The sequence below is a fragment of the Canis lupus genome, chromosome 26, assembly GCF_011100685.1.
Source record: "Canis lupus familiaris isolate Mischka breed German Shepherd chromosome 26, alternate assembly UU_Cfam_GSD_1.0, whole genome shotgun sequence".
Taxonomy (NCBI): Eukaryota; Metazoa; Chordata; class Mammalia; order Carnivora; family Canidae; genus Canis; species Canis lupus.
The window spans coordinates 23,664,600-23,690,161 of record NC_049247.1 but is presented as its reverse complement, the minus strand read 5'-3'; the positions used below and the strand labels follow the sequence as shown (position 1 = coordinate 23,690,161).

General features: G+C 36.1%; 1 protein-coding gene and 1 long non-coding RNA gene across 11 annotated transcripts in view; one reads left to right on the top strand and one right to left on the bottom strand.

The window, feature by feature from the left end:
- The window catches only part of HORMAD2 (HORMA domain containing 2), an 88,558-nt gene that overhangs the window by 59,510 nt on the left and 3,486 nt on the right, over positions 1–25,562 (bottom strand). For 3 of the 6 annotated variants that reach the window (XR_005379368.1, XM_038575623.1, XM_038575622.1), the window contains exons 2-8: positions 24,082–24,121; positions 20,988–21,075; positions 13,813–13,954; positions 11,348–11,411; positions 10,460–10,496; positions 6,291–6,311; positions 5,304–5,330 (exon numbers count right to left, since the gene is read on the bottom strand). Coding sequence is in view for 5 of the 6 variants with exons in the window: in XM_038575623.1 (XP_038431551.1) it covers positions 5,304–5,330; positions 6,291–6,311; positions 10,460–10,496; positions 11,348–11,411; positions 13,813–13,954; positions 20,988–21,075; positions 24,082–24,089 (387 nt within the window). In the remaining variant the exon portion in view is untranslated. The remainder of the gene's footprint in view (positions 1–5,303; positions 5,331–6,290; positions 6,312–10,459; positions 10,497–11,347; positions 11,412–13,812; positions 13,955–20,987; positions 21,076–24,081; positions 24,122–25,562) is intronic. The other 3 variants (XM_038575624.1, XM_038575625.1, XM_038575626.1) reach the window with 2 other exon arrangements.
- The window catches only part of LOC119877596, a 64,702-nt gene continuing 62,754 nt past the window's right edge, over positions 23,615–25,562 (top strand). For 4 of the 5 annotated variants that reach the window (XR_005379373.1, XR_005379369.1, XR_005379375.1 and 1 more), the window contains exon 1: positions 23,622–23,727. This is a non-coding gene — a long non-coding RNA (uncharacterized LOC119877596). Of the gene's footprint in view, positions 23,728–25,562 lie in introns of all 5 variants that reach the window. The other variant, XR_005379371.1, reaches the window with a different exon arrangement.

Below are 25,562 nucleotides of genomic sequence, written 5' to 3'. Positions count from 1 at the left end.
CTTTGTGTTGGGCACTGGAGTCAAAGTGGTGAACATGACAAAAAAGATCCCTGTTATTTGGAATATATAGCCAGGGGAGAGAAACAGTCAACAAATAATAAAATAACTTCAGATAGTAGTAAGTGCTGTGAACAATATGAAACACAAGCTGTGATAGAGAAAAGAAGGGAGAATGCTGATTTGGTTTGGAAGGGCCAAGGAGGCCTCCCTGAAGGGATAATGCTTAAGCTAAGCCTCAGTGACAAAAGGGGTCATGTGCAGATCTGGAGGAGGATGGAGTATCCTGGGCAGAGGTAACAGCAACACAAAGTTCTAAGATAGGAAAATAAGCCTCCTTCAGGGTCAAAGAGGAAGCCAAGTGGCTGGCAATGAGTAAGCAAGTAAGACAGTGTGGGAGATGAGGATGTGGAGCTTTAATGGCCATGATAAGGGATTTGGATTTTAATCTAAGTAAACTAGAAATATGCTGAAGTGTTTTAAGCATGGGAGTAATTTGCATGTTTTTAAGATCACCCTGGCTATTTTAATACTGCAGAAGAAGAAGTAGAAACCATGAGAGCAATTAAGCGGCTGCTCCAGTAATTCAGGGAAGACCAGAATGGCAACAAGAAAACTAGAAAAATTCAAAAAGGAACCAGGATCTATGACATCAGGTCTCATTTTTTTGATCCTGCCCTTAAAACTTTGAGATCACTGCTATTTGCTCTCCTGTTAAGAAAGCTAGAAATAAAGAGGGACACATATCTTCATGAGAGACATACTCTATATCAAATAAAATGATTGTCTTGTAGTTGGAGCAAATGTTTGGCCCAGATATATTGTATAGTTTGTCCAAAGATCTGGAGAAGGTCTGAAAGACAGGTAAAAGGTATAAGTTTAAGTCCAAACACAAAAAATGCCCTTTATTCATCTGTTTCAATATTTGGTCTTTGACACTGTGGGAATGAGGAGGTTAGATTGATCAGAAAGTTTTAGTGTTTCTGTTACTTTTCTCTACTCTAAGACTTGTTCCCCCAGCTCTGCTGATCTTAAAACCTTAGCAAACAACTTAATCACAGGTAATCAGATCCTGGGTAAACTGGCTTGTGCTGCTTAAACTCTAAGACAACTGATTCATAGTGGACTTAATTAAAAAAAATATTTTTCTAGCAAAACAATCTACTTGGAAAATCAAACAAAATTTAGAAAGCTGCTTTGTGAGTAGAGTATGGGAAGTATGTGATGCTAGAGGTGCCTACCGCAACAGGTTCGTCCCAAACAGGCAAGATACACACTTAACCTCTCCTTCGCTCATGCTGGGTGTAATTGCCGGACAGGCAAGATACACACTTAACCTCTCCTTCGCTCATGCTGGGTGTAATTGCCCTGCCAAACAAATGATGCCTATTCTTCCTGCCTGCCCATGTTTCTTTTTTTTTTTTTTCTGCCCATTTTTCACAACAAAATCTAGCTTCTCGGTGCTCTGAGCTTTTTTTTTTTTTTTTTTTTTTAATACAACAAAAGTAGATCCTTTAGTAGCTGATAATTTTATTAACACATTATTTGGTCCCTGAAGCAATTCATAAGAGAGTTAGGTTTGTAATTGTTTTACACAAAATGCTAATCCGTTATAACTTCAATCTAACTCCAATTATGACAGAAGATATTTACAGCAGACATTCATCTCTTCTTAACATTGCATAAAACATTTTCTGCTTTTCAGATTAATGTGTTGCCTAATAAAGAGGGGCCTTTAAACCACTCAACGACGGTTTCTGTTACTCATACTGAATATATTCACAGATACCAAAGCAATAGCAAAATATATATAGCCTTTCCTCCTCCCTCTACATTCCAATCCATTGGCAAGACCATCCAGGCCCATCTCCAAAGCATATCCCAAGTCCATCCATTATTATCACCCTTCCAAACTACCACTATCTCTTTTCATCTGATCTCCTTGCTTACAAACTATTCCTCCAGTAATTCATTCTCTGCTCTATAGCTAAAAAGTGTTTTTGAAAATACAAATCAGACTATGTCACTCCTTCGCTTAAAACATCCCAACAGTTCCCATTGCCCTTAGAATAAAATCCAAAAATTACCTTAGCTCATGAGATCTTACACTTCTGCTTCTTTCCCTGCTACCCACTAAGCTCCAGGCTCAGGGCACCCTTTCTGTCTATGAACATACAAGATGCCTTGCTAGCTTAGGGCCTTTGCACAGCTATACTCTGGAACATGCTATCTCCAGTTGATGATGATAATATTTGGGCACTTCCTAAATGCTCTACATCTATTCATTCTTTTTTTTTTTTTTTTTTAATTTTTTATTTATTTATGATAGTCACACAGAGAGAGAGAGAGAGAGAGAGGCAGAGACATAGGCAGAGGGAGAAGCAGGCTCCATGCACCGGGAGCCCGACGTGGGATTCGATCCTGAGTCTGGAGGATCGCGCCCTGGGCCAAAGGCAGGCGCTAAACCGCTGCGCCACCCAGGGATCCCCATCTATTCATTCTTATGTAGTCAATACTCTTAAGTAGGTATCCTTATCATAATTATACATGAAGCTAGTAAATGTTAGAGCTGGGATTTGATCTTAGCACCTACAATGTTAACTATTGTGCTATTCTGCTAGTCATATGTCATTGTCTCTCACAGACCTGCATAAACCGACTCCTCTAGCCCTTCAGGCTTAGCTCTGAAGGCCTTCCATAGGCTGCCCACTAATCCCTCCTCCCCCTTCCCTGCCTCGGCACTCTCCAGCACACTACCTTTCTTTTATTTTCTTCATAGCAGGAGGACTATCTAATACCATTTTTGTTTATTGTTTATCCTCCCTTGAGGATATAAGAATGTAAGCTTCCAGAGAGCCGGGACCTTGTCTATCCCATTAACTCCTGTGTTTTTACAGCTTGAGCAGTGCTAGGCAGATAGAGGGAAACCAATTAATATTTGCTGAATAAATAAATATTCAGCGGGGAAAGAGTTCACACTCAATTAGGATTTCATCCTACAAACCTTTCCTTAACATATTTACATTTTGGTTTACACAATTTATTAATACCCTCCACACATGTTATAGTGTGTATCTGTAGGAAAGCTACACTACCCCTCTTTACTACTTCAGTTACTTTTGTCAGTTCATCTCTGTCATGAAGTGGAGCAACTAAAACAAAACTTCTAGTATGGAAATACCACAGCTTTGTGCAATGCCCAAAACTCTATTGGTCCCTGAAATGGGTAAGCACACTTACTTGATTTAAGATGGAGGTGTGCAACTATTGTACAGTTAAAGAATCTTCACAAGATTGCTACAAGTTTTAATCTATACGTAAAATATATTTCTGCTTCAGGTATATATTAATAATATTGCTATTGTTCAGTTTTGTTTAGGGAAGGATATACTTCTAAAGATATGAGTCAAGAAACATAGCACAATATCAGATAAACGACAAAGAAAGACTGTGTTTACATGAGAAAGTTGTTTTGTAATTATATAAAAGAATGAGATTAGAGAGGTAAGTGGTTGTTACTAGTGACTTGATGCTACATATCAACTATAAAATAGTGCAGTCCTAAGGATACTTTTAGGCATTATGAACATTGCTATTCCATAATTATATTGTACTTATCACTGACTTGGTTTGGTGTTCTTTTGATCTTTTAATATCTTCAAACATGCCACTAAAATTTCTAGCAATCAAGTGTGCCATGCGGGATCCCTGGGTGGCGCAGCGGTTTGGCGCCTGCCTTTGGCCCAGGGCGCGATCCTGGAGACCCAGGATCGAATCCCACGTCAGGCTCCCGGTGCATGGAGCCTGCTTCTCCCTCTGCCTGTGTCTCTGCCTCTCTCTCTCTCTCACTGTGTGCCTATCATAAAAAAAAAAAAAAAAAAAAAAAGTGTGCCATGAACACATAGAAGTTATGGATCACTGCTATATGGAACAATCTGTAAGCATTCAAAATATTTTTTCTGGGTTATAAATGATAGCTCAACACTTCATAATATAAGCTTTTGTTTTCTAACTTTATTACTTTGCCTGCATCAAAGCTCATTTAACAGCACCCCCTCACACACACACCTTCCACCCAAGAGTTTTCTGTAGTTAAGCCCAATTTGCTCAGCATTTCACTACCTCAAAAGCATCAGTCTCAGATTAGGAGTTTTATATGCATAAGAAAGAAAACAAAATAATTCATTGCATTAATAAAGTGATGGATTTATTAATGATTTATCAGAAAGTTTTAATTTGGGGAACTTCCCCTCAAACCTTCAGGGTAAAAAAAAAAAAAAAAGCATTTTGAAACTAAACAAGACACAAAGATAAAAAGGAGTAGTCAAGCATTGAGGAATTTTTACCCACCTGCATGTACCAGTTTTCCTCTACCCTGCTCAAACAGTTATTTATAATCTACCCAAGAAAGGATAGTAAGGGCTAAAAATGCTTAATTTGTCTTGAATACCACCAGTTAGGCTAAAGTCATAGGCTTAAGAAGGATAATTGAAAGCAAAGAAAAAGGAAAAAGAAAAAGGAAAGAAAGCTAGGAAGAAAATAAAGAGAATAGAATGAAAAGAAAGAACAAAGAGCTTTTCCCTCCATATCTGTGCCATTACCACAGCTGCCATTCAAAGTAGTACAAATAACTAGTATATGTCCAGGACTATGATATTCGCTCAGGGAGATAGAAAACAAGACAAGACACTTGCCCTCAAGAATTCAAAATCTGGTTGAAGACATGAGTTAATCTACACAAATCAACTGAGAGTGTTATATTGTGGGATCCTGTTGGAAAAGGAATTTAGAGAAGGAAGAAATTAGTGTGAACAGTATAGGCCAAGAGGCTTTCATGGGAGATTTGGACATAAGTTGGCCTAGAAGATGAGTAGGATTCAACAGGGAAGAAATTAAGAGAGAAAGAAGGAGTAAAGATCTGAAACTCTATAAAAAGGTCAAATAGGAAAGAATTTATTTGGCAAAAAAGAGAAAAGTTTAGAATTATGCCATATTTTCCAAAAGGCCACAAACAGAAAGGATTCAAAATCAGTTAAAATAAATAATAAAATGTGGTTTTATACACACAGAAATTTTTAATTTTAACATGTTAGGGAATAGGCTCCTCTATGTTCTTTTAAAAGTTTTTTCAACATCCCTAAGTAGTTTTTAAAATTTCATAATAAAGAATTGATGGTTTATAACAAAACACACTGACAGAGTTCATGATGAGTTACTTTGCTCATATAGTAATCTAGTAACATAATCAGTAGGCTCAATTCAGGTAAACACATTTAAAATAAAATCCCCTCTCAATGTATTCTTACCTCAGGTTCCTTGGGATTTGTGTAAAGCTGTTTAAGGAGAAATAAATAACATTCAATTTCTGAAACTTACTAGATTACTCCTCACAGAATATATTTTCTATGTGAAGAGTTCAATTTGTGCTCTATTAATTGAGGACTGAGATATACATATTTCAAGACAATTTGTTATGGTTTAAAAATGTTTAAATAAATCAAATATTTAATACTCTCCATGTTATCTTCTCATTTTCTTTCTATTCTTAACTATATATACCATGTTATACTCAGAAGCACACAAGACTTCAAAAAAGTCTATACAACCACAAAAACAAAAAAACCCCGAGGCTGTAAAGTAATTTTTAAAAAATGAAATCCTGATAGCCAATATATGAAGCAAACAGTATATCCTTATATACTTTCCCATGTATTGTAATATACCTAAGAAATACATAATTTGTGATCTTTCATTAAAACTTCTGATATTACTCAGCCATTAGAAATGACAAATACCCACCATTTGCTTCAACGTGGATGGAACTGGAGGGTATTATGCTGAGTGAAATAAGTCAATAGGAGAAGGACAAACATTATACGTTCTCATTCATTTGGGGAATATAAATAATAGTGAAAGGGAATAGATGGGAAGGGAGAAGAAATGGGTAGGAAATATCAGAAAGGGAGACAGAACGTAAGGACTCTTAACTCTGGGAAACGAACTAGGGGTGGTGGAAGGGGAGGAGGGCGGGGAGTGGGGGTGAATGGGTGACAGGCACTGAGGTGGGCACTTGACGGGATGAGCACTGGGTGTTATTCCATATGTTGGCAAATTGAACACCAATAAAAAATAAATTTATTATTAAAAAAAAACTTCTGATAAATTATATATTTTTTATTCTAAAATGTCATAGGACAGATAAATTTAGGGAGAAGTGGGGATAGTACTATTTTAATGTTTTACCTGCCAAAAGACAATAGAGACATTGGTTTGGTCTTTAAATGTGTACTTACTGTAAGTACTGCCATGTGTAGCTTCAAGAGAAAAGAAAACCACTGTTATTATATACTTCCACTGATATTACTGTTATTTCAAATAAAGGCTAATTAAAATATGATTTCAGAGAGGTTCCAAAGATTTGGGTAGAAGATCTGAAAAAGGGATACTAATTCACTCATTCATTTGAGTATAAATTTACATACACAGAGTTCTGCTGGAGAGGAGCAATGCAAAAAAATACATACATGCATACATACATATATATGTACTTTCTATAAGTTATATTTTAGTTTGGGAGGCAAAAGATATACAAAATAATTCATTATTACTAAACATTAAATATGCCACCAGTATCTCCAAAAAATTGTGTCTTTTAAAACTATTCTATAAAAACAAAAATTTTAAAGTCTGATAAGTCTACGAAACCCTTGCCCTACCTACATACATATTAATACAAACAGATTCTCTCTGCTTGAAAGAGTAATCCAATATATAGAGATATAATCTAGCCTCTGATAAAAATTTTAAAACTGGAATACAAATTAGAAAATTTCTGGACCAGAGGTGCCTGGCTGGCTCAGTTGTTAGAGCATATGAGTCTTAATCTCAAGGTCATGAGTTCAAGCTCCATGTTGGTCATTAAACCTAGTTAAAAATTTAAAACTAAATGTATAAATAAATTTTTTTAAAGGTCCCAATCCATAATTTCTATCAAATTATTCACCTTTCTCACCCAAAGGACTAAAACTTTAGTGACACTGTGTGGCTATTTTCGTTACTGCATACAATTGATTTTAAGACTACACAGTAAAACTCTAATTTATATTATATGACTAATAGTTCATTCATTCAAAAATAGACATGGCCCCCAATCTCAGGGAGCATGAAGACCAACAGGAGAGAAAACATTAAACAAAAAAAGCAAACAGATAGGTACATAATTACAATTGTGTTAATTGCTATGACAAAGTAGCACAGGACACTTGAGAACATGAAACAAAATGACAATCTAAGCTGGGGTAGAGGTGTGTGTTCCAGGAAGACCTCTCTAAGAAAGTAGGCTGAGACCTGAAGGATATTTAGGGTGAGACTTGAAGGATAAATTGGAGCTAGCCATCTAAATGGTATGGATAGGGAAGACAATTTTGCAGGCAAAAGCAACAACCCATATAAAGGGAAAAAGCACTTGGCATGTCCTAGATCTTTGTGTGGCTTTAAAATGGCTAGCAATGGTGAGCGTGATGACATTTAGAAAGGCAGGTAGAAACTAGATCATACAGGTTCTCTGTGAAGGACTCTCAACTTTATTTTAGAAGCCTTGGAATATTTTCAGGCAACAGATTGATATTATTAGATTTCTGAAAGAATGTAGTGTGGATAGTGAGTTGGAATGGTAGGGGACTAAAAATGGGAGTAAGAGACAGATTAGGAGGCTTTGTACAATATAGTATCTTCTTTATAACTATCTAAAAATGCATGCATGTTTAAAGAATTTGAGCATAATATGAATTACAAAGGAAAGAGGGTAAAATCTCCCAAAATTTCACTAGAAATAATCATCATCTTCTACTGAAGAACATTTTAGATACTCCAATTTGACTTTACTCAAAGTATTTTTAACACATTTATTGTTTCCTAGCAGGAAATCAAGAGACTAACAACTGAAAACAAATATAAATACCACTAAGAGTCTAAGTCATCCATCTAAGGTGTTGTCATTTAATCTCCCAACACAGTAAATTTAATTAATTCAGTCATACAAGTAGTCATTTCAGTAAAATAAATCCATCAAACTAGGTAGATAATCTTTTTTACATCACATTGCTATTTTTGCACCTGTAACATTGTAATTATTTAAGAAATGACACTCCTTGAGTGGAGGGATCACACCTTTCCCTTATTTTTATCTCACCCAGTATTTAGGTACAATGTCTGTTACAGATTAAATAGATAAAAAAGGAAGAGAGGAAGGAAGAGAATGAAGGAAGGAGAGGAGAAAGGAGGGAAAGAACAAAAGTAGAGACAAAGGGAGGGAAGAAGGGAGGAAGGGAGACAGGGAGGAAAGGGGAAAAGAGTTAACATTTACATAGTGTTTGTTATATGCTAGACATTGTTCTAAACATTTTATATCAGTGGTTCTCAAAGTATGGTCCCTAGACCAGCAGTCTCAATATCACCTGAAATTTATCTGAAATGCAAAAGTCTCACATCAGAGATTTTGGGGTGGGGCCTGACAATGTGTGTTTTAACAAGTCCTCCAGGGGATTCCAATGCAAACTAACATTTGAAAATCAGTGCTTTAGATTAGTTCATTTAATTTTCAAAAAACCCTAAGAGGTAAGTTCTATTATTATCCCCACTTTGTATATAAAGCAACGAAGGTACCAAGAGGTAAGTACTTGCCCAAGATTACACAGGTGTTAAATCCAGAACTGGGATTCCCTTTAGACTGATTCCAAAACTTGTGCTCTTAACTGTTTTGCACTGCCTCTCAATGATGGATGCTCAATAAATGTTGCTAAATGAATGGATGAAGGAGAATGAATGAGTAGCGTTTGTATGCTGGTGATGACTTTCTCCATTTAAACCTGTCCAAATACTAAGGGCCTTCAAAGTTCAAAAGCCATTTTCTCCCAAAGATTTCCCTCATGTTCCTTGCTAAATACAACCTCTCCTTTTCCACACTTGTATTGCACACAATCAGTATCTTTTCTTTAGCATGTATATATTTCTAATGAGTATTACGGGTATTTATATTTGTGATAGAGCTATAGTCAAAATATCTGATATTTTTACATAAAAAATGTAAACATTTTTAATGTAAAAATATCAAACTGATGTAGAAAAAAAAATCAGTATTTAACAGTCCAATATGGCACAGGTACTGGCCAATCAGAAAGGATGCCAACTTAGCTTTGGTTGCTGGGTTCCTGGAAGCTCCTCTGGGCCAGATGCTAACCCTTTGGTTGCTAGATTATGGATAGGTCTAGGGAGATCCCAAATGAGACAATGGTGAGGTGAGGGGGAGACAACGGTGGAGGTCACTAAGGGTCCTCGCAAAACAGCTATTTATCACCTGATATAAAGTATTTCAATAATTTAATAACAGGCACAGCCGGGCCAGTGTTTATCAGCCATGCATATGAATATCATTTATCTTCTGCCATGGTCTAGATCCTTGTGTGCACAACCCGTATCTGTTTTAATTTTGTATCTCTCAGTTTCCCAGGTCAGTGTTGAATGAATTATAAAAAAGAACTGTTTATTGTAAAAGGAAATGTATGAGTGCAACTAAATAATCCAAGATAAGGCTTATTCACCTCAAAATTTCTTAAGGGAATATGAATTGAGAAGAATTTATTTATTTTTAAAGATTTTATTTATTTATTCATAGACACACAGAGAGGCAGAGACACAGGCAGAGGGAGAAGCAGGCTCCATGCAGGGAGCCCAACGTGGGACTCAATCCGGGGTCTCCAGGATCACAACCCAGGCTGCAGGCAGTGCCAAACCACTGTGCCACCAGGGCTGCCCCAAATTGAGAAGAATTTAAAAGAAGATTTGGATGGGAAGGAAGAGGGGAAACAGTGGTAGAAGGTTCATTTATATACATTTTGTCTCTTCAATTAGGACTAGAGCCTCTAATTTTTACACCCTTCATAGCTGTCTTGGGCAGCAAGAAAGATCTAATGCACTTAAAATTCAAGCTGCATTTTTAAAAATCCAAGGTACAATACTAGCTATTGGAGGGAACAGGTTATATACATGAACCAAACATAGTTAATAAAATAATTAAAATAGAATAAATACTAATTATTCAAGTCCGTTTTTTCCTTTCATATCTGTGAACTGAATCACAACTATTTTGAACATGTTCAATGTGCTAAATGCCAGATTCTTGTCTCCCCTGTCCCACATCCTCTGGATCTTTTCCAGTGACTTCAGAGGAAATTCTGTGGTCAAAAAGATATGAGTATGTAAAAGAGAAAAATGAAGGTTTCCTTTCTAATCGATGAAACCAAGACATCAACAAGACAGCAAAGACATAAAAAGAAACTTTCATAAATGCAAATGTAGGCACTAGTGCGCTGTTAATACACAACAACAAAATAAAAGCTAAACTTTTTTTTAAGGTATAAAAGGTAAGTCTTTAATTATGGTGTAAATTTAAAAACATTCTTACGTATTTCTTTTCCAAAGCATCAAAACAACCTTGGATCCTGTCAAGAAATAAATGTTTGATGTCAATTTGGGCCAGATGTAAAAGCCAAAAAAATTCCAAGTACAGAACTGATTTATAATTTTTGTTTTTAAGTACATTAAGTAGGTAATCATTTTACCTTTCCCATTTGAGCTTTTTTGAAATCTCCCAGTGTCATTTAATATGTTGTTAGATCTTTATAGGTAATAGGTAAACAATTTTAAGGTAGAGAACCCCATCTTACATTCCTTTTTGTCTGCCATAATGTTTAGGATACTGACATGCATATGAGGAGTAATCAAATTTTGATTGATATTTTTCTTTTTTTTAATTTTTGTTATTGAAGGTGACATACAGTGCTATATTTGTTTCAAGAATACAATTATTTTTCTTTATACAAGTTCATTTTCTTCAAAAACAAAACTAAGTCAGTATCTTAAAATTAGATTGAATAATTGTTTTAAATTTCCAGGAAATTGTGAAAAAAAGAAGGAAGAAAGGAAAGAAGGAAGGAAGGAAAGAAGGAAAGAAGGAAGGAAGGAAAGAAAATAAGAAAGGAAGGGTTTTAAGGAAATGATCTTACCAAATAGTCTTTTTTTTTTTTTTAAGATTTTATTTATTTACTCATGAGAGACACAGAGAGAGAGAGAGAGAGGCAGAGAGACACAGGTAGAGGGAGAAGCAGGCTCCCTGCAGGGAGCCCGACATGGGACTCAATCCCAGGACTCCAGAATCATGCCCCCCCCCCGGGACGAAGGCAGGCGTTTAACTGCTGAGCCACCCAGGGATCCCTCAAATAAAGTCTTATGGGTAATTTCAGCCATGACAAAAATAATGTTGTTCAACTTTTGTGGAATTTCAGTTACTTACCATTTGATAATATGCAGTGACCCAGGACATTTTTTATCTTCTCGAAGGATTTTTAAACTGAGGTCTACAAAAATAGAAACATAGGCTATTTTCCTCTACTAAATGATTACTGTACTAAAATTGTCCATGCTAAACAAGGGTATTTCCTTTACTTTATTTATATATCTTAATTTTATAACTTATAAAAACATTTTGAATCTCTAAATACCTACTTTAAAAATAAATCCTATGTTGAAAACTAGCTTAGTCTAATTTTGATCATAGTCTAGCAGTCTCCCCTTCTACAATGCAACACAACTGACTTGTTGTCACTTCTCTGCTTCTGTTAAATTCCAAGTAGTCATAAGGGACTATTGAGACCATCTCCATTAACCAATTTAAAACATGTACCTTAATCTCAAATTAGTTCTCTCATATTTCTCTCCCCTCTAAATGAAAATAAAGATAAGATTTTTCCCATGGATTATTCTCAAATATTAATTTCCAACTGAAATTCAACTACCTTACTATAGTGAGAGAACAGGAAAATCATATTTAAAGAGTTTTGGCTTAGATCAGTCCAAAATCTATCACTGATTCACATATGACTTTGCATATCACTTCACCTTTTCATATTGTTTTCCTATCCTAAAACTGATGTTCCTCTACCTCTGTTGAGGTACATGAAAATTACCACATGTTGGTATAATATTTAGAGATCACCAAAAGGAGAGTGACATAGGAGTACTGAGCATTTTTATGATATATGTTACTTTAAGACCAAACACTGAGAGGGAGACCTATAACTTCTACTAAAACTATCACAAAAAATAAAGCTATAAGTAATAGTATTACCTCTATTGGAAGGAAGGAAGGAAGGAAGGAAGGAAGGAAGGAAGGAAGGAAGGAAGGAAGGAAGGGAGGAAGGAAGGAAGGAAGGAAGGAAAGAAGGAAAGGAGGAAAGGAGGAAAGAAGGAAAGAAGGAAAGAAGGAAAGAAGGAAGGGCCGGCCTAAAATTGAGTCACTTGTTCCCCACAAGGAGCAAATCAAGACTTAATTGCAGGAATGTAATCTTTAACCAGTCAATCTGGTATTTTCTGATCAATACTAGTGAGGTAATCAGCATGGTAGGCCCCCACCCCTCCCCCCCACCCAAGGAAGGTGACCTTGCCTGAAATAAACCTTTCTCTTCTTTTTACTAATGACTTCCTTGTCCCACTCTGTTTCTGTCTATCAATTTGTAATGCTCCTCAGAGCTCCTTTCTTTTTGCTAGATTGGTTGCTGCACTATTTATGAATCATCGAATAAAACCAATTAGATCTTCAAATATACTTAGTTGAATTTTTTTTAACATCCGCCCCCCTCACCATGCCTAGGGTAGTGATGGGCACATAATAAGCCCTTAATTAGTTACCCCAAACATATCTTTTTCCACTTTTTCCAATTCTGTTCCAAACAAGGAGAAATGCAACCAAGTGCTACCTATAAACATATTCACTATTACAGATTTATATTCTATAGACCAAAAGAAGACATGATACAAATGAAGTTGTCATGACTGAAAACATCATGCTTTTGGATTTACAGCACACATGCATTTCGTTGATGCTAGTATAGGGGATGAAATGTTAAGAAAATTCAATTGGAATGAGACCAATATATCATTAAATACAGATGTGAGGAATTTAAAGTAAAGTTAGATTTTGAAAAATAAGATCTTACAAGGAAACTTATAGCTCTCTACATTTATTTTCCTAAATGATAGTTCCCATTTTAGTGACAAATCAGCAAGATTTTCTGAAGTTACCACAATCCAGCTTTTTAGGCTAATGATAAGAGTCTAAAAAATTGAAGAGCCCTAGGTACATTTTTTTTTCTTTTCAGTACAAGAGAAGGAAAGGAGCCAAAACAATTTGTAATATAAGGAAATAAGATCATCAGTGTAAGACACAAGAAATAAAAAGGAGTAAAGTTAGGAGACAATTGAGAAAAGAAAGGCACTGATTAGAATAATCATGCAAATCGACAAATGGGTTTGGCATGAATATGCTTTTCTTTCAGCATATTTGTATGTGTTAACAGGAAGAAGAGTTTTTCACCTGACTCCATTAAACTGCCTCAGTGCCAAAGTATACCTTAAAGAACAAACTCAACTGAGACACAAAATAGCACAAATCTACAGCTACCCAAATAGATTTTTATCTGGCTGTTGCTTTTAAAGGTATGGTTAAGAATTACTGGGCTTGTCTATACAGATTTCTTTTCTTCTCAGTCTGTCATTTGGTATCTAGCCAGGAACTAATGATTCCTATAAGTAAAACCACTAAACATACTGAAATTAAAATGGAAAATGAATTAGCAAATTGATCTTGAAGAACAAGCCATGACTTGGAATTAGCACACTCTGTGAGAAAGGAAAGGTTTATTCCTGCCAAGTAGAGGAAAGGACTGCAACAGCCAAGGTAACCACTTAGTTAAACTTTACCATCCAAATGGCGTTCTCCATAAGAGCTCTCTGGAAACAGTCCTCTTAGATATGTTATACATGAGATAGAAGTAGCAAAAAGCTTCTTCACCATGATCAATGACTCATGCTCATTAGTGATTTGGGATGGAAAAACTGTTTCCTGGGGGAAAAAAAAGATGAAAAAGATTAGTATTCTTTAATATATTCAGCCATGATGCCATTACCACAGACACGATAGAAAGATTTTTCAAGACTTCAAATCTGATACTTTTTTTTTTCAAATCTGATACTTTTAAAGATAATCAAAAGGAAACACAGCTTTGAAAAATTGCATTAAATTTGATATCCATAGGCAAAGCAGAGCAGAAAGGCAGGGAAAGTTACCAAGTAATTCAAGACTAATATAATTTATTTCACGATGATCCATGGGTTTGAGGCAAAATTGGAATATTACTATCATCTCCTCCCCCCGCCCTACTTTTTTTTTTTTTTTTTTTTTACGTAATCTCCTTCCCTTTCACACACTCCTCAGAATACAATGCAATCTGTCTTTTATACCCTCCATTCTATACTATTCTCTCCAGAGTTATCAGGTACATCCTGTCTTTGATCTCTTCTGTCCTTCCTACTGTGTAACTTCTCTGCAGTGTTTGACACTTCTGCCCAAACCTTCCTCTTCTCTTTCAGCTGCTATAACACTGTCTTCTTTTGATTTTTCATCCATCCCTCCATATCTATCTCAGTCTCTTTTATTTCTTCCAGTTTTTTCTGCCCTTTAAATTCTATCTTTAGTCCTTTTCTCTTTGCATAGTTCTTGCTTTTGGGGTAATCTCATCTAGTCTAACTGCTTTGGCTATAGCCTACACAGAGGAGACTTCAAGTCTTCTGTTCTGAGCTCCACTTCTATGTTTCTGTTCTGTGAACATCTGTATCTAGACCACTTTGTAGACCCCTCATACTCAGTTTATCTCAATCATCTTTAATTGACACTTGATCCCAAATTTTATTGTCAGACAAATCAATCAGCTTCCATTCCAATCATTCAGGCTAGAAATAGGGGGATCTTTGGCTTCTCTTTTTCCTTCATATCCCATTTCCAATCACTAAATCCTATAATTCTCTCTATTTTTTTTTTAATTTTTATTTATTTATGATAGTTACAGAGAGAGAGAGAGAGAGGCAGAGACACAGGCAGAGGGAGAAGCAGGCTCCATGCACCGGGAGCCCGATGTGGGATTCGATCCCGGGTCTCCAGGATCGCGCCCTGGGCCAAAGGCAGGCGCCAAACCGCTGCGCCACCCAGGGATCCCCTATAATTCTCTCTTAAGGAATCCTCAAATGTATATTTTCCTTTCCCTTCTCACTGCCACTGCCTTGACTCAGGGCATACTTATTTCTTTCCTTTATTACTGCTGTAGTCCCTGATCTCCCTGCCAACAACTCTCATTCATTCTTGTCCTTCATATCACCATCATTATTAACTTTAAAAATACAAATTGTATTACAACATGACCAGTGTTCACGCAGGATAGAGTTCAAGTATCAGTATTGGATTTGCGAACTATCAGTCTTATCCTTGCCTAGCTCTCTTGCCTCATCTGCCAACCCCTTCTTCTCTGCCCCTACTCCCTATCCTTTCTATGCACCTCACTCTAGCTATGTGGAACCACTATTCATTTACTATTCTACTACCATGTATCTCCATACTTTTGTGCTTTGCTGAAGCTAGAGTTCTGTAGAATACTGAGGTTCTGTAAAATGTCAGATAACTTTCTACAAAATATATGGATGTTAACAATAGTTTCCTTCTAAATTTTATAATGTGTGTATGATATATTGAAAAATTTATAGTTATTCTTAAATGATTGGAAGGTCTGCCTTAAGAAATCATATGCCATATTAGGAATGTCATAAGACAGATGCATGAATTTTAGTTCAGTATATAAGAATTGTCTAGAGGCACCTGGGTGGCACAGTCAGGTGAGTGTCCAACTTTTGGCTTTGGCTCTAAGTCTCAGGGTCATGGGATCAAGTCCCAGCATAGGGATCCATGCGGAATCTGCTTGGGATTCTCTCTCCTTCTCCGTCTGTCCCTCCCCATTCTGCTCCCTTTTCTTTAAAATGAATAAATACATCTTTTAAAAAAATGTCTACTAAATACAATACAGAATATTTGCTGAGAGTTTGTTCTGCATCTTGAGTTACCATTTCAACATATGTTTGCCACATTCAGTATTTACTGTGTACATGTATAAAAATAAAATTTTGATCATTTTTGCACAATTAGTCTGAGACTGCTTTTTGCTTTCTTATTTAATTTAAACACAAAATATGTCTCATGAACTCCAGCTGGTATTGTGTCAATACATTTTAATTTTAAAGTATTTTCCAAATATCGATGAATTAGATTATATTAAACTTAAGAACTCCTGTTCAAAGAAGCAACTCGCTTAGGAGTAGAATTCTCAATACTTGCATCTGCAAAGGACTCATATCCAGGATATACGAAGAATTCCTAAAATTCACTAAGAAAAAAATAGACACTCAAAAAGAAAAATATGGATAAAAGACTTGAATAGACACTCCACAAAACAGGATATCCAAATGGCCAGTAAACAGTGCTCAAATGGGGCGCCAAGGTGGCTCAGGTGGGTTAGTATCCGATGCTTGATTTCAGCTCAGGTCATGATCTCAAGGATTGTGAGATCGAGCCCTGTGTCAGGCTTCATGCTGGATCTGGAGTGTCTCTCTCTCTCTCTCTGTCTCTCTCTCTCTCTCTCTGCCCCTCCCTTTCCCTAAAAAAAAAAATGCTCAAACTTTGTTAGGGACATGCACACTAACACCACAATGAGGGGCACCTGGGTGGCTCAGTTGTTGAGCATCTGCCTTTGATTCCAGAGTCCTAGGATCGAGTCCACATCAGGCTCCCTGCAGGGAGCCTGCTTTTCCTTCTGCCTATGTCTCTGCCTCTCTCTCTCTCTCTCTCTCTCTCCTGTCTCTTATGAACAAATAAATAAGATTTTTTTTTAAAAAGAATAGCTTCTCCCTGATATTTAAAAAAATAAAATAAAACCACAAGAACACTACATACCTAACAAAACAGCTAATATTTTTAAAAATCAGAAAATATCAAATGTTGATAAAGATGTGAATCAGTCAAAACTTTTATTAAATACTGTTTACAGGAGCATACTAAATGGGTACAACCTCTTTGGAAAATATGCTTAGTGGTATCCACTAAAGCTAAAGATACACATATTCTATGATCCATATTTCACTCATAAGTATACACTTGACAGATATACATACATATGCTCACCAAAGAACATTTATAACAGCTTTTTTTGTAATGGACCCCAAATGGAAACTATCCAAATGCCCAATAACAAAAGAATGAATAAACAAATTGTAATATATCCCCATAATGGAATATTATACAGATATGAGAATGATCTACAACTGTTCTTTTTTTTTTACAACTGTTCTTAACAATACTGATGACTCTCACACATAAATCTGAGCAAAATAAACCAGATAAAAATTATTACTACCGATTTCACTTATATAAAATACAAAAGTAGGTGAAACTACTACTTTTATGCTGTCAGAAGTCAGGATGGTTAAGTCTCTGATTATTTTAGTCAAATTCAGGTCTTTTTACTATACTACACAGTTTCTACTGTTGAAATTTTAATAATTCTGTTACTTAGAGGCAGGTATGACCCACAAATATGCCTTTGATGAAGAACTCCCAAAAGCTTTTTTTTTTCTTCCTTTTTTAGCATAACACTTTTTAAAATTTAAATTCCATTAGCCAACATATAGTACATCATTAATTTCATATGTAGTTTTCAGTAATTCACCAATTATGACCAAAAGCTTTTCTTTCTTTTAATGTATTTATGTAATCTCTACACTCAATGTAGGGCTTGACCTCATGACCTCAAGATCAAGAGTTAAATGCTCTTCCAACTGAGTCAGCCATGTGCCCCCCAAAAAGCTTCTTTTTTTTTTTTAAGATTTATTTATTGGGATGCCTGGGTGGCTCAGCACTTGAGTGTCCGCCTTTGACTTGGGGTGTGATCCCAGGGTCCTAGGATCGAGTCCCACATCGGGCTTCCTGCATGGAGCCTGCTTCTCCCTCTGCCTGTGTCTCTGCCTCTCTCTCTGTGTGTCTCTCATGAATAAATAAATAAAATATTTTTTTAAAAAGGATTTATTTATTTGAAGGGAGAGGGGCAGAGGAAGAGGGAAAGACAGAATCTCAAGCAGACCTGACACAGGGCTCAATCTCAAGACCCTAAGATCATGACCTGAGCTGAAACCAAGAATCGGATGCTTAACCGATGGAACCACCCAAGCACCCCCTAAAAAAGCTTTCTGTATCTGTATTCCAAAGACATTCTAGTCATGATTTTGCTATATAAGCTTTGTTCTTCTTTGGTATACATATAGTCGCAATGAATGATCAAACTATATCATATTCAGTTGTTAAAAATATATAATAAAATTATTACTCTTGCATGTATGAAAGGAAATTGGAAGACAAATCAGTATGGATCTTAAAAGCCAGGTTAAGGAATTTATGCTTTATTCTGCAATCATTGGAAACTCAGTTTGATCAGGAGAGTGAGTAAAGTAATCGTTTTAGGAATGTTAAGCTATAGTAGAAGTAGGAAAAATTGAAGCTGAAGGAGAATTAGGTGTGAATGTCGTGTGCATGTGTATATGCATGTGCATGTAAAATTTTTTTTTAATTTTTATTTATTTATGATAGTCACACCACAGAGAGAGAGAGAGAGGCAGAGACACAGGCAGAGGGAGAAGCAGGCTCCATGCACCGGGAGCCCGACGTGGGATTCGATCCCGGATCTCCAGGATCGCGCCCTGGGCCAAAGGCAGGCGCCGAACCGCTGCGCCACCCAGGGATCCCGCATGTAAAATTTTATAGAAAATTGTTTTTTGTACCCACAGATCCTGAGAAATTAAGGTTCTTTTGAGTAATTGGGTAATAGCTGGCATGGCATGCATATATAATAATTTATTGAAAACTTGCCAAAACTCAGAGGCGGTACTAGAGTAATAACCATTTGTAAAATTAAATAACCTGAAAGTATAAAGACATATATTTTTAATATAGACTCTAAAAGGCCATTTGTAGTAATGAAGATCAATAGTTGGAAAATCCCTCTAGAGTTCTATTATTTTTCTACTCCAGGGATTTTTTTTTCTTAGCTCAACTGATCTAATACTTTAGCTCAACTGATCTAATACTTTAAGGGTCATCATCAATGTTTTTGTAAAAGTCTAATACATAAAAATACTATGACTTGATAATAGAAAATATTATTATAAGTTATTTTAACAATATAGTGTGCTAATGATATAAGTGCTGTTTGACAGCTTAGCTGTCAAGTTACACTACCTAAGACAAGTTACTTTACTTCTCTGTACTTCAGCATCCTCCTTAATGTGAGGCTTAATTGAAATAATAATATAAATCCCTTGGCACAGTGCCCAGTACATGTAAGTCTGAAATAAATGTTATTATTATTGCTTTAAGTATTAAATAGAAAAATCATACAGTCACTTAAAATTTACTGGGAAAAGTAGTTCCTGCAGTCCAAACTACAAGGATCTGTTTATATCAAAAAGTTAATTTGCTAATTTACAGTGAGAAAAATAACACCCAAGCTGATTGCAATTCATATACCCAGTTCAGCATTCTCCCCACTGTTCCAGGAAAGAAGCCCACTTAGGAAATCAAATCAGATCAGGAATCCAGTGAGTATATTGAATTTGACCCAGAAAGATGACTGCTTTCTCTCTGCACTAATTCTTCTTCAACCTGAATCTTGTCCTTTTTTACTACAGCTGAATATTCCTAAAACAATTTTATTCATGTTCCTGATCAAACCCACTGACTGTCCACTGATTGAAAAATAAAGTATAAATTCCTCAGCTTGGCTTTTACGATCCATATTAATTTGTTTCCAAAGTTCCCATTCAATTTTGTTTCCTACTTCTGTCCAACATGATGTCCCTCAACTCCAGTAAGGATGGGTTCTTCATTATTCTCTAAAATATGCCATAATCATTTTTCATTTTGAGCCAAAGCATATTGATAGTTTTTCCTCATAGAATTCTCTTCTCTCTCCTCTATTCAAATCCTTTTTATTATTCAAAGTCTATCTTAAGTCACATTTCCTACATGAGTAATACACAAACCATTCAAGTCTATATAAAGTCTCTAAATTCCCGTAATTTATATTGCTTTACTCTTTTTCACATATATGTAATACATATACTGCTTTGTGTATTGGCGTAACTCCTCTAAATCCTATTTCCCTTACCAGATTCTAAACTAGAAGATAAAGATTTATTTTATTCTCTCAGAGAATAACACCATTATATATATATATATGTGTGTATGTGTGTGTGTGTAGTATTTATATATACACACACACATACACACATGTATGTATATACATTATATAATATTGAGATCTCAATTAATAAGTGAATGATTCATTAATGAATGTCATGGGGCAAGATACACCTGCCCTTATGAACTCAGGAGGGTTGTTTGACTCTGGCATGCTCTCTCCTCCAAGTTCCTGTCAGTGTTCTCTCCTCAGTTTTTTTTTTTTTTTAAGATTTTATTTATTTATCCATGAGAGGCACACAGAGAGAGAGGCAGAAACATAGGCAAAGGGAGAGCGAGAAGCAGGCTCCTGTGGGGAGCCCAATGCCAGACTTGATCCCAGATCCTGGGATAACCCCTTGAGTGGAAGACAGATGCTCAACCACTGAGCCACCCAGGTGTTCCCCTCTCCTCAGCCCTTATAATTACATCACAGTGCATATCAGAAATTTCCTAATTGCTTGATAGTAAATGTCTAACAAGAAATCATTCTCTTTAAACATCCTTTTGTTTCTGATTTCTTTTACTCTAGAAAACCTAAATACATAAACATGAAACAAGCATCCATTAAGTTACTTTGTAGGAATGTATTCTAATTTCTTGAACACCCTCAGTCGATTAGGCAGTTAAAATGTAGACATACTCTGATAAAATATGTGCCAATTAACTGACAAAACTGCTATTTTAAAAAAACACCAAAGATTAAAGTCATGATTCTGAACTAACTCACTAAATAGTTATTGATTTTCCTTTAATTCTTAGTAATTACCTTAGATGCCTTATGAATTTTGATAGAGTGAGAGAGCTGAGCAGTGGCCATTGTAGTAATGTACCAGGATTCTTTTAACAAGTCAGACCTGTGGGGGTGGGAAAAAAATTAGACTTTGCCTGACATAATATTTGTTGTGAATTTTCTAAAGAACTACATAATTAGCATTTGACTGTATTCTTTGGAAAATTAGTTTAATAAACATTTTTATCTCCACTACTCATTTTCCATAAATTTGGCATAAGATCTCTGGATTGGTTTTTTCAACCACCCAGTGAGAATTTAAGTTGATTTGCTTGTTCCCAAATACATATGAAGGAGAAGAATAAATTGTAAATCACCTAAAGATACGATATATTTTATTCATCCTTGTTATTTCCTTAGAGTGCAACTGTGTTCTGTATATAGCAGGGGCTCAAAACATTTCTTGAATTAACTTTATGTGTTATTTGTTTTCTTTCTTTCTTTTTAAAAAATATTTTATTTATTTATTCATGAGAGACACACAGAGAGAGGCAGAGACATAAGCAGAGGAAGAAGCAGGTTCCCTGCAGGGAGCCTGATGCTGGACCCATCCCAGGATCCCAGGATCATGATCTGAGCCGAAGGCAGATGCTCAACCACTGAGCCACCCAGGTGCCCCTGTTATTGGTTTTCAAAGGTAACTCAAAAGTAGAAGTTTACACTTCACACCCATTAGGATGGCTATCCCCCCAAAATGGAAAATAATAATGTTGGTGAAGATGTGGGGAAATTGGAACCCTTGTGCATTGTGGTGGGAATCATACAGCTGCTATAAAAAACAGTATGGCAGTTCCTGAAAAAGTTAAACAGAATTACCATACTATCCAGCAATTCCACTTCTAGGTATATACGCCAAAGAACTGAAAGCAGGAATTCAGATACTTGTACACTAATGTTCACAGCAGTATTATTTAAAATATCTAAAAGGTGGAAACAACCCAAATGTCTACCAACAGTTGAATGGGTTTTTTAAAATGTGGTAAATACAATGATATACAGAAGCCTTAAAAAGGAATGACATTCTGATACATGCTACAACATGGATGAACCTTGAAAACATTATGCTAAGTAAAATAAGCCAGACACAAAAGAACAAATATTGCCTGATTTCACTTATATGAAGTAGAGGTACCCAAAGTAGTCAACGTCATAGGGACAGAAAGAATAGAGGTTACAAAGAGCTGAAGGGTGGAAAAAATCGGGTTTTTAAAAAGTACACAGTTTTTGTTCAGGATAATGAAAATTTTCTAGGAATGGATGGGGTGATGGTTGTATAACACCATGAATGCACTTAGTGGCACTGAATTATATACTTGAGAATGGGTGAAGCGGTAAATTTTGTATTATGTGTATTTTAACACCATAAAACCATTAACATTAAAAATACATCTGGTTTGGGGGCACCTGGCTGGCTTAGTGGGTAGAGCGTGTGACTTTTGACCTTGGGATCACAGGTTTGAGTCCCCACATTAGGGGTAGAATTTACTATAAACAAAAAATTAAAACAGAAGGACTTTAAATTGTAAAAAGATACAGCTAGTTTTCACTCCTATTGCTTCACTAGCATAAAAAAAGAAGCAAATTTCCCTTTTTCCCCCCAAAGTCCTTAATTTAATTCACTGGGGCTTCTTTTCAACATTTTATGGAATTCTGACCAAGATATTTATAAAATAGCCCATTTAAAGTAATTCCATTCTGGATCACCCAGGATAACCTGTGACTTTTTTTGGTGTATAGGTTAATGCAAGATCCTGGTTGATTTTGCAAATAAAAGAAGGCAGAATCATTTGAGGACACTGCCACAAGATGGTGATAGAGATTATAAACAAGCAGTATTTAATTTCTCTCAAATTACTTCTTCAGAGTAGCACTAGGGGACACTCTTTTACAATATCTTATAGGATACTGAAAACCACCTAATAGTTCTTCAGTCCTTAAAGATTCCAAGATATCTTTTGTTGACTTCAGAATATAGCCTTCATTTCTGTGTATAACCTTCAAATCTGACTCAACACATCAATTGCTTCCCTTAAAACTTGAAGAAATAAAATGAGCAAAATATGTAACTACAAGAGTCCAAGCTTTAGTTCTGGCCCATTAAACCATGTAAACGACTCCCTACTGGGGTAGTTATTAGCCTTAGAGACAATATATCACAATAAGAAGAATTTTTAGATTTCTACATTGATTTCTTTTTTTAAAGTCGGCTCTATGTCCGATGTGGAGCCTAACATAGGACTTGAACTCATGACTCTGAAATCAAGACTCCAAGATCAAGACCTGAGCTGAGATCAAGGGCTGGGCCTTTAACCAGCAGCCACTTAGGGGCCCCACTACATTAATTTTTTTCAATTTCTCTATGGGGTGCCTGGATGACTCAGTCAGTGAAGCATGTAGCTTTTGATCTTGGGGTTGTAAGTTCAAGTCCCACATTGGGTATAGAGATTACTTAAATAAATAAACTTTAAAAAAATTTTTTTCTATGATGGTAAGACATTCTGATGGCATTTCTAGAGAATCAAGACCTGAAAAAAAGCATCAGCCAATTAGAATATAATGCATTATTACATCTATATTGGAATGTACAGATAACCTGGATTAATCTGATACTATCACTGAAAACTCTGAGACAATCAGGGCACTTGCTTTTGAAAAAGAATTCAAAGCTAGTCACTATTAGCATTTGGTAAATACTTGAGGAATTAACATTTATAAAGTAAGTAAAGTTAAATTATATATATGTGTGTGTGTGTGTGTGTGTGTGTGTATATAAATAGAGAAAGAACCAGCAGTACAATGTAGTGGAAAGAGGCTTTGGAGTTAAGGAATCTAGATCCAAATTCTGTTCAACTACTTAGTAGCTCTGTGACTTGGTTAAATCACATAGTCATCCTGGGCCTCAGTTTCCTTTTTATAAAATAAAAACAATAAATCCAACCTCTCAGGGCTCTTATAGTGTTTATCTGAGCATGTGTTCATCTGGAGAGCATACATAGTATAATGGTTAAGTACACACACTCTTCTTCAGCCACACTGCCTACAATCAAATTTTAGTCTGCAATTAACTTGCCATTTCATCTTGAGCAAGTTGTGTGCCTCAGTGTCCCCATCTGTAAAATAAGGATAGTAATAGTAACTGCTTCATAGATCTGTTGTGAGGACTAAATGAGTCATTATTTACAGGGCACTTGGAACACTGTCTGACAAATATTTCATTATAAGTAACAAAGCATGTTCATTTTTAAAAATCTTATGTTAGTATTTGAACTTCTAGTTTTCTTCCAGCCTTCCAGTTGTTCCTTCTCATCATCTACTTCAGACTTTTCCCTCGCCCATTTCTTAGTGTGTGGTGCTCAGGAGCTCCATTTCCCCCCCTTACTTCTAAACATACTCCCTGGATGAACAAATACAGTCCCATTGTTTCAATTACTATATCTATTCTAATAATTCTTATATGTCAGGAGTCCAGATCTCTATGGGGAGTTAGAGATCTATACCTCTATAAGACAGTTTCACTTTGATGTTCCCAACACACCTAAATGTGAGTTCTTTTCCCCAAAAATCCTGTTTCTGTTCCCTAGCTCAGCGAATGATATCAAATACCTAATTGTTCATGCCTAAAAACTATAACTCAACCCTGACCCTGCCTCACTTCCACATCCAGTCTCCTTAATACTTATCAAATATTGGGGCCCCTGGGTGGCTCAGTGGTTGAGCATCTGTCTTTGGCTCAGTTTGTGATCCCAGCATCCTGGGATCGAGTCCCTTATCAGGCTCCCCACAGGAAGTCTACTTCTCCCTTTGCCTATGTCTCTGCCTTTCTCTCTGTGTCTCTCATAAATAAATGAATGAAATCATTAAAAAAAGACATTTATCGGGATCCCTGGGTGGCGCAGCAGTTTGGCGCCTGCCTTTGGCCCAGGGCACGATCCTGGAGACCTGGGATCGAATCCCATGTCGGGCTCCCAGTGCATGGAGCCTGCTTCTCCCTCTGCCTATGTCTCTGCCTCTCTCTCTCTCTCTCTCTGTGTGTGTGTGTGTGTGACTATCATAAATAAATAAAAATAAAAAAAAAAGACATTTATCAAATGTGTCCATTCCTCACTTTACACATGTTATTGTTATCTCTGCTTTAGATGAGATTAGCCTCATCTTTTGCCTGGACTGCTATAACCACCAGTCTGCTTGTCACTGATCCTGCCCTTCTCCATTCTTTCCCTTGTATTGCAGTCTGAGTTTTCTTTTTCTCTTTTTTTTTTTTTTTTTGAGTTTTCTTTTTAAATTGCAAACATGATTATGTAACTCCATAGACTGAAATTCTTCAAAGGCTCCCCACTGCCCTCAGGATAAAATCCAAACTCCTTACCATGGCTTCAATATCTCGCTCATGCCTCCTTAGTCCCATCTCTCACCATTTTCCGTCACAATTTTATGCATCAGTTATTCTTACTAACATTAGTTACCCTAAACCATATTCTCTTCAGCTTTCAGGCTTTTGTAATATTCCTTCTCCCTGAAACCTTCTCCTCCATTCTCAATTCCTACTTATTT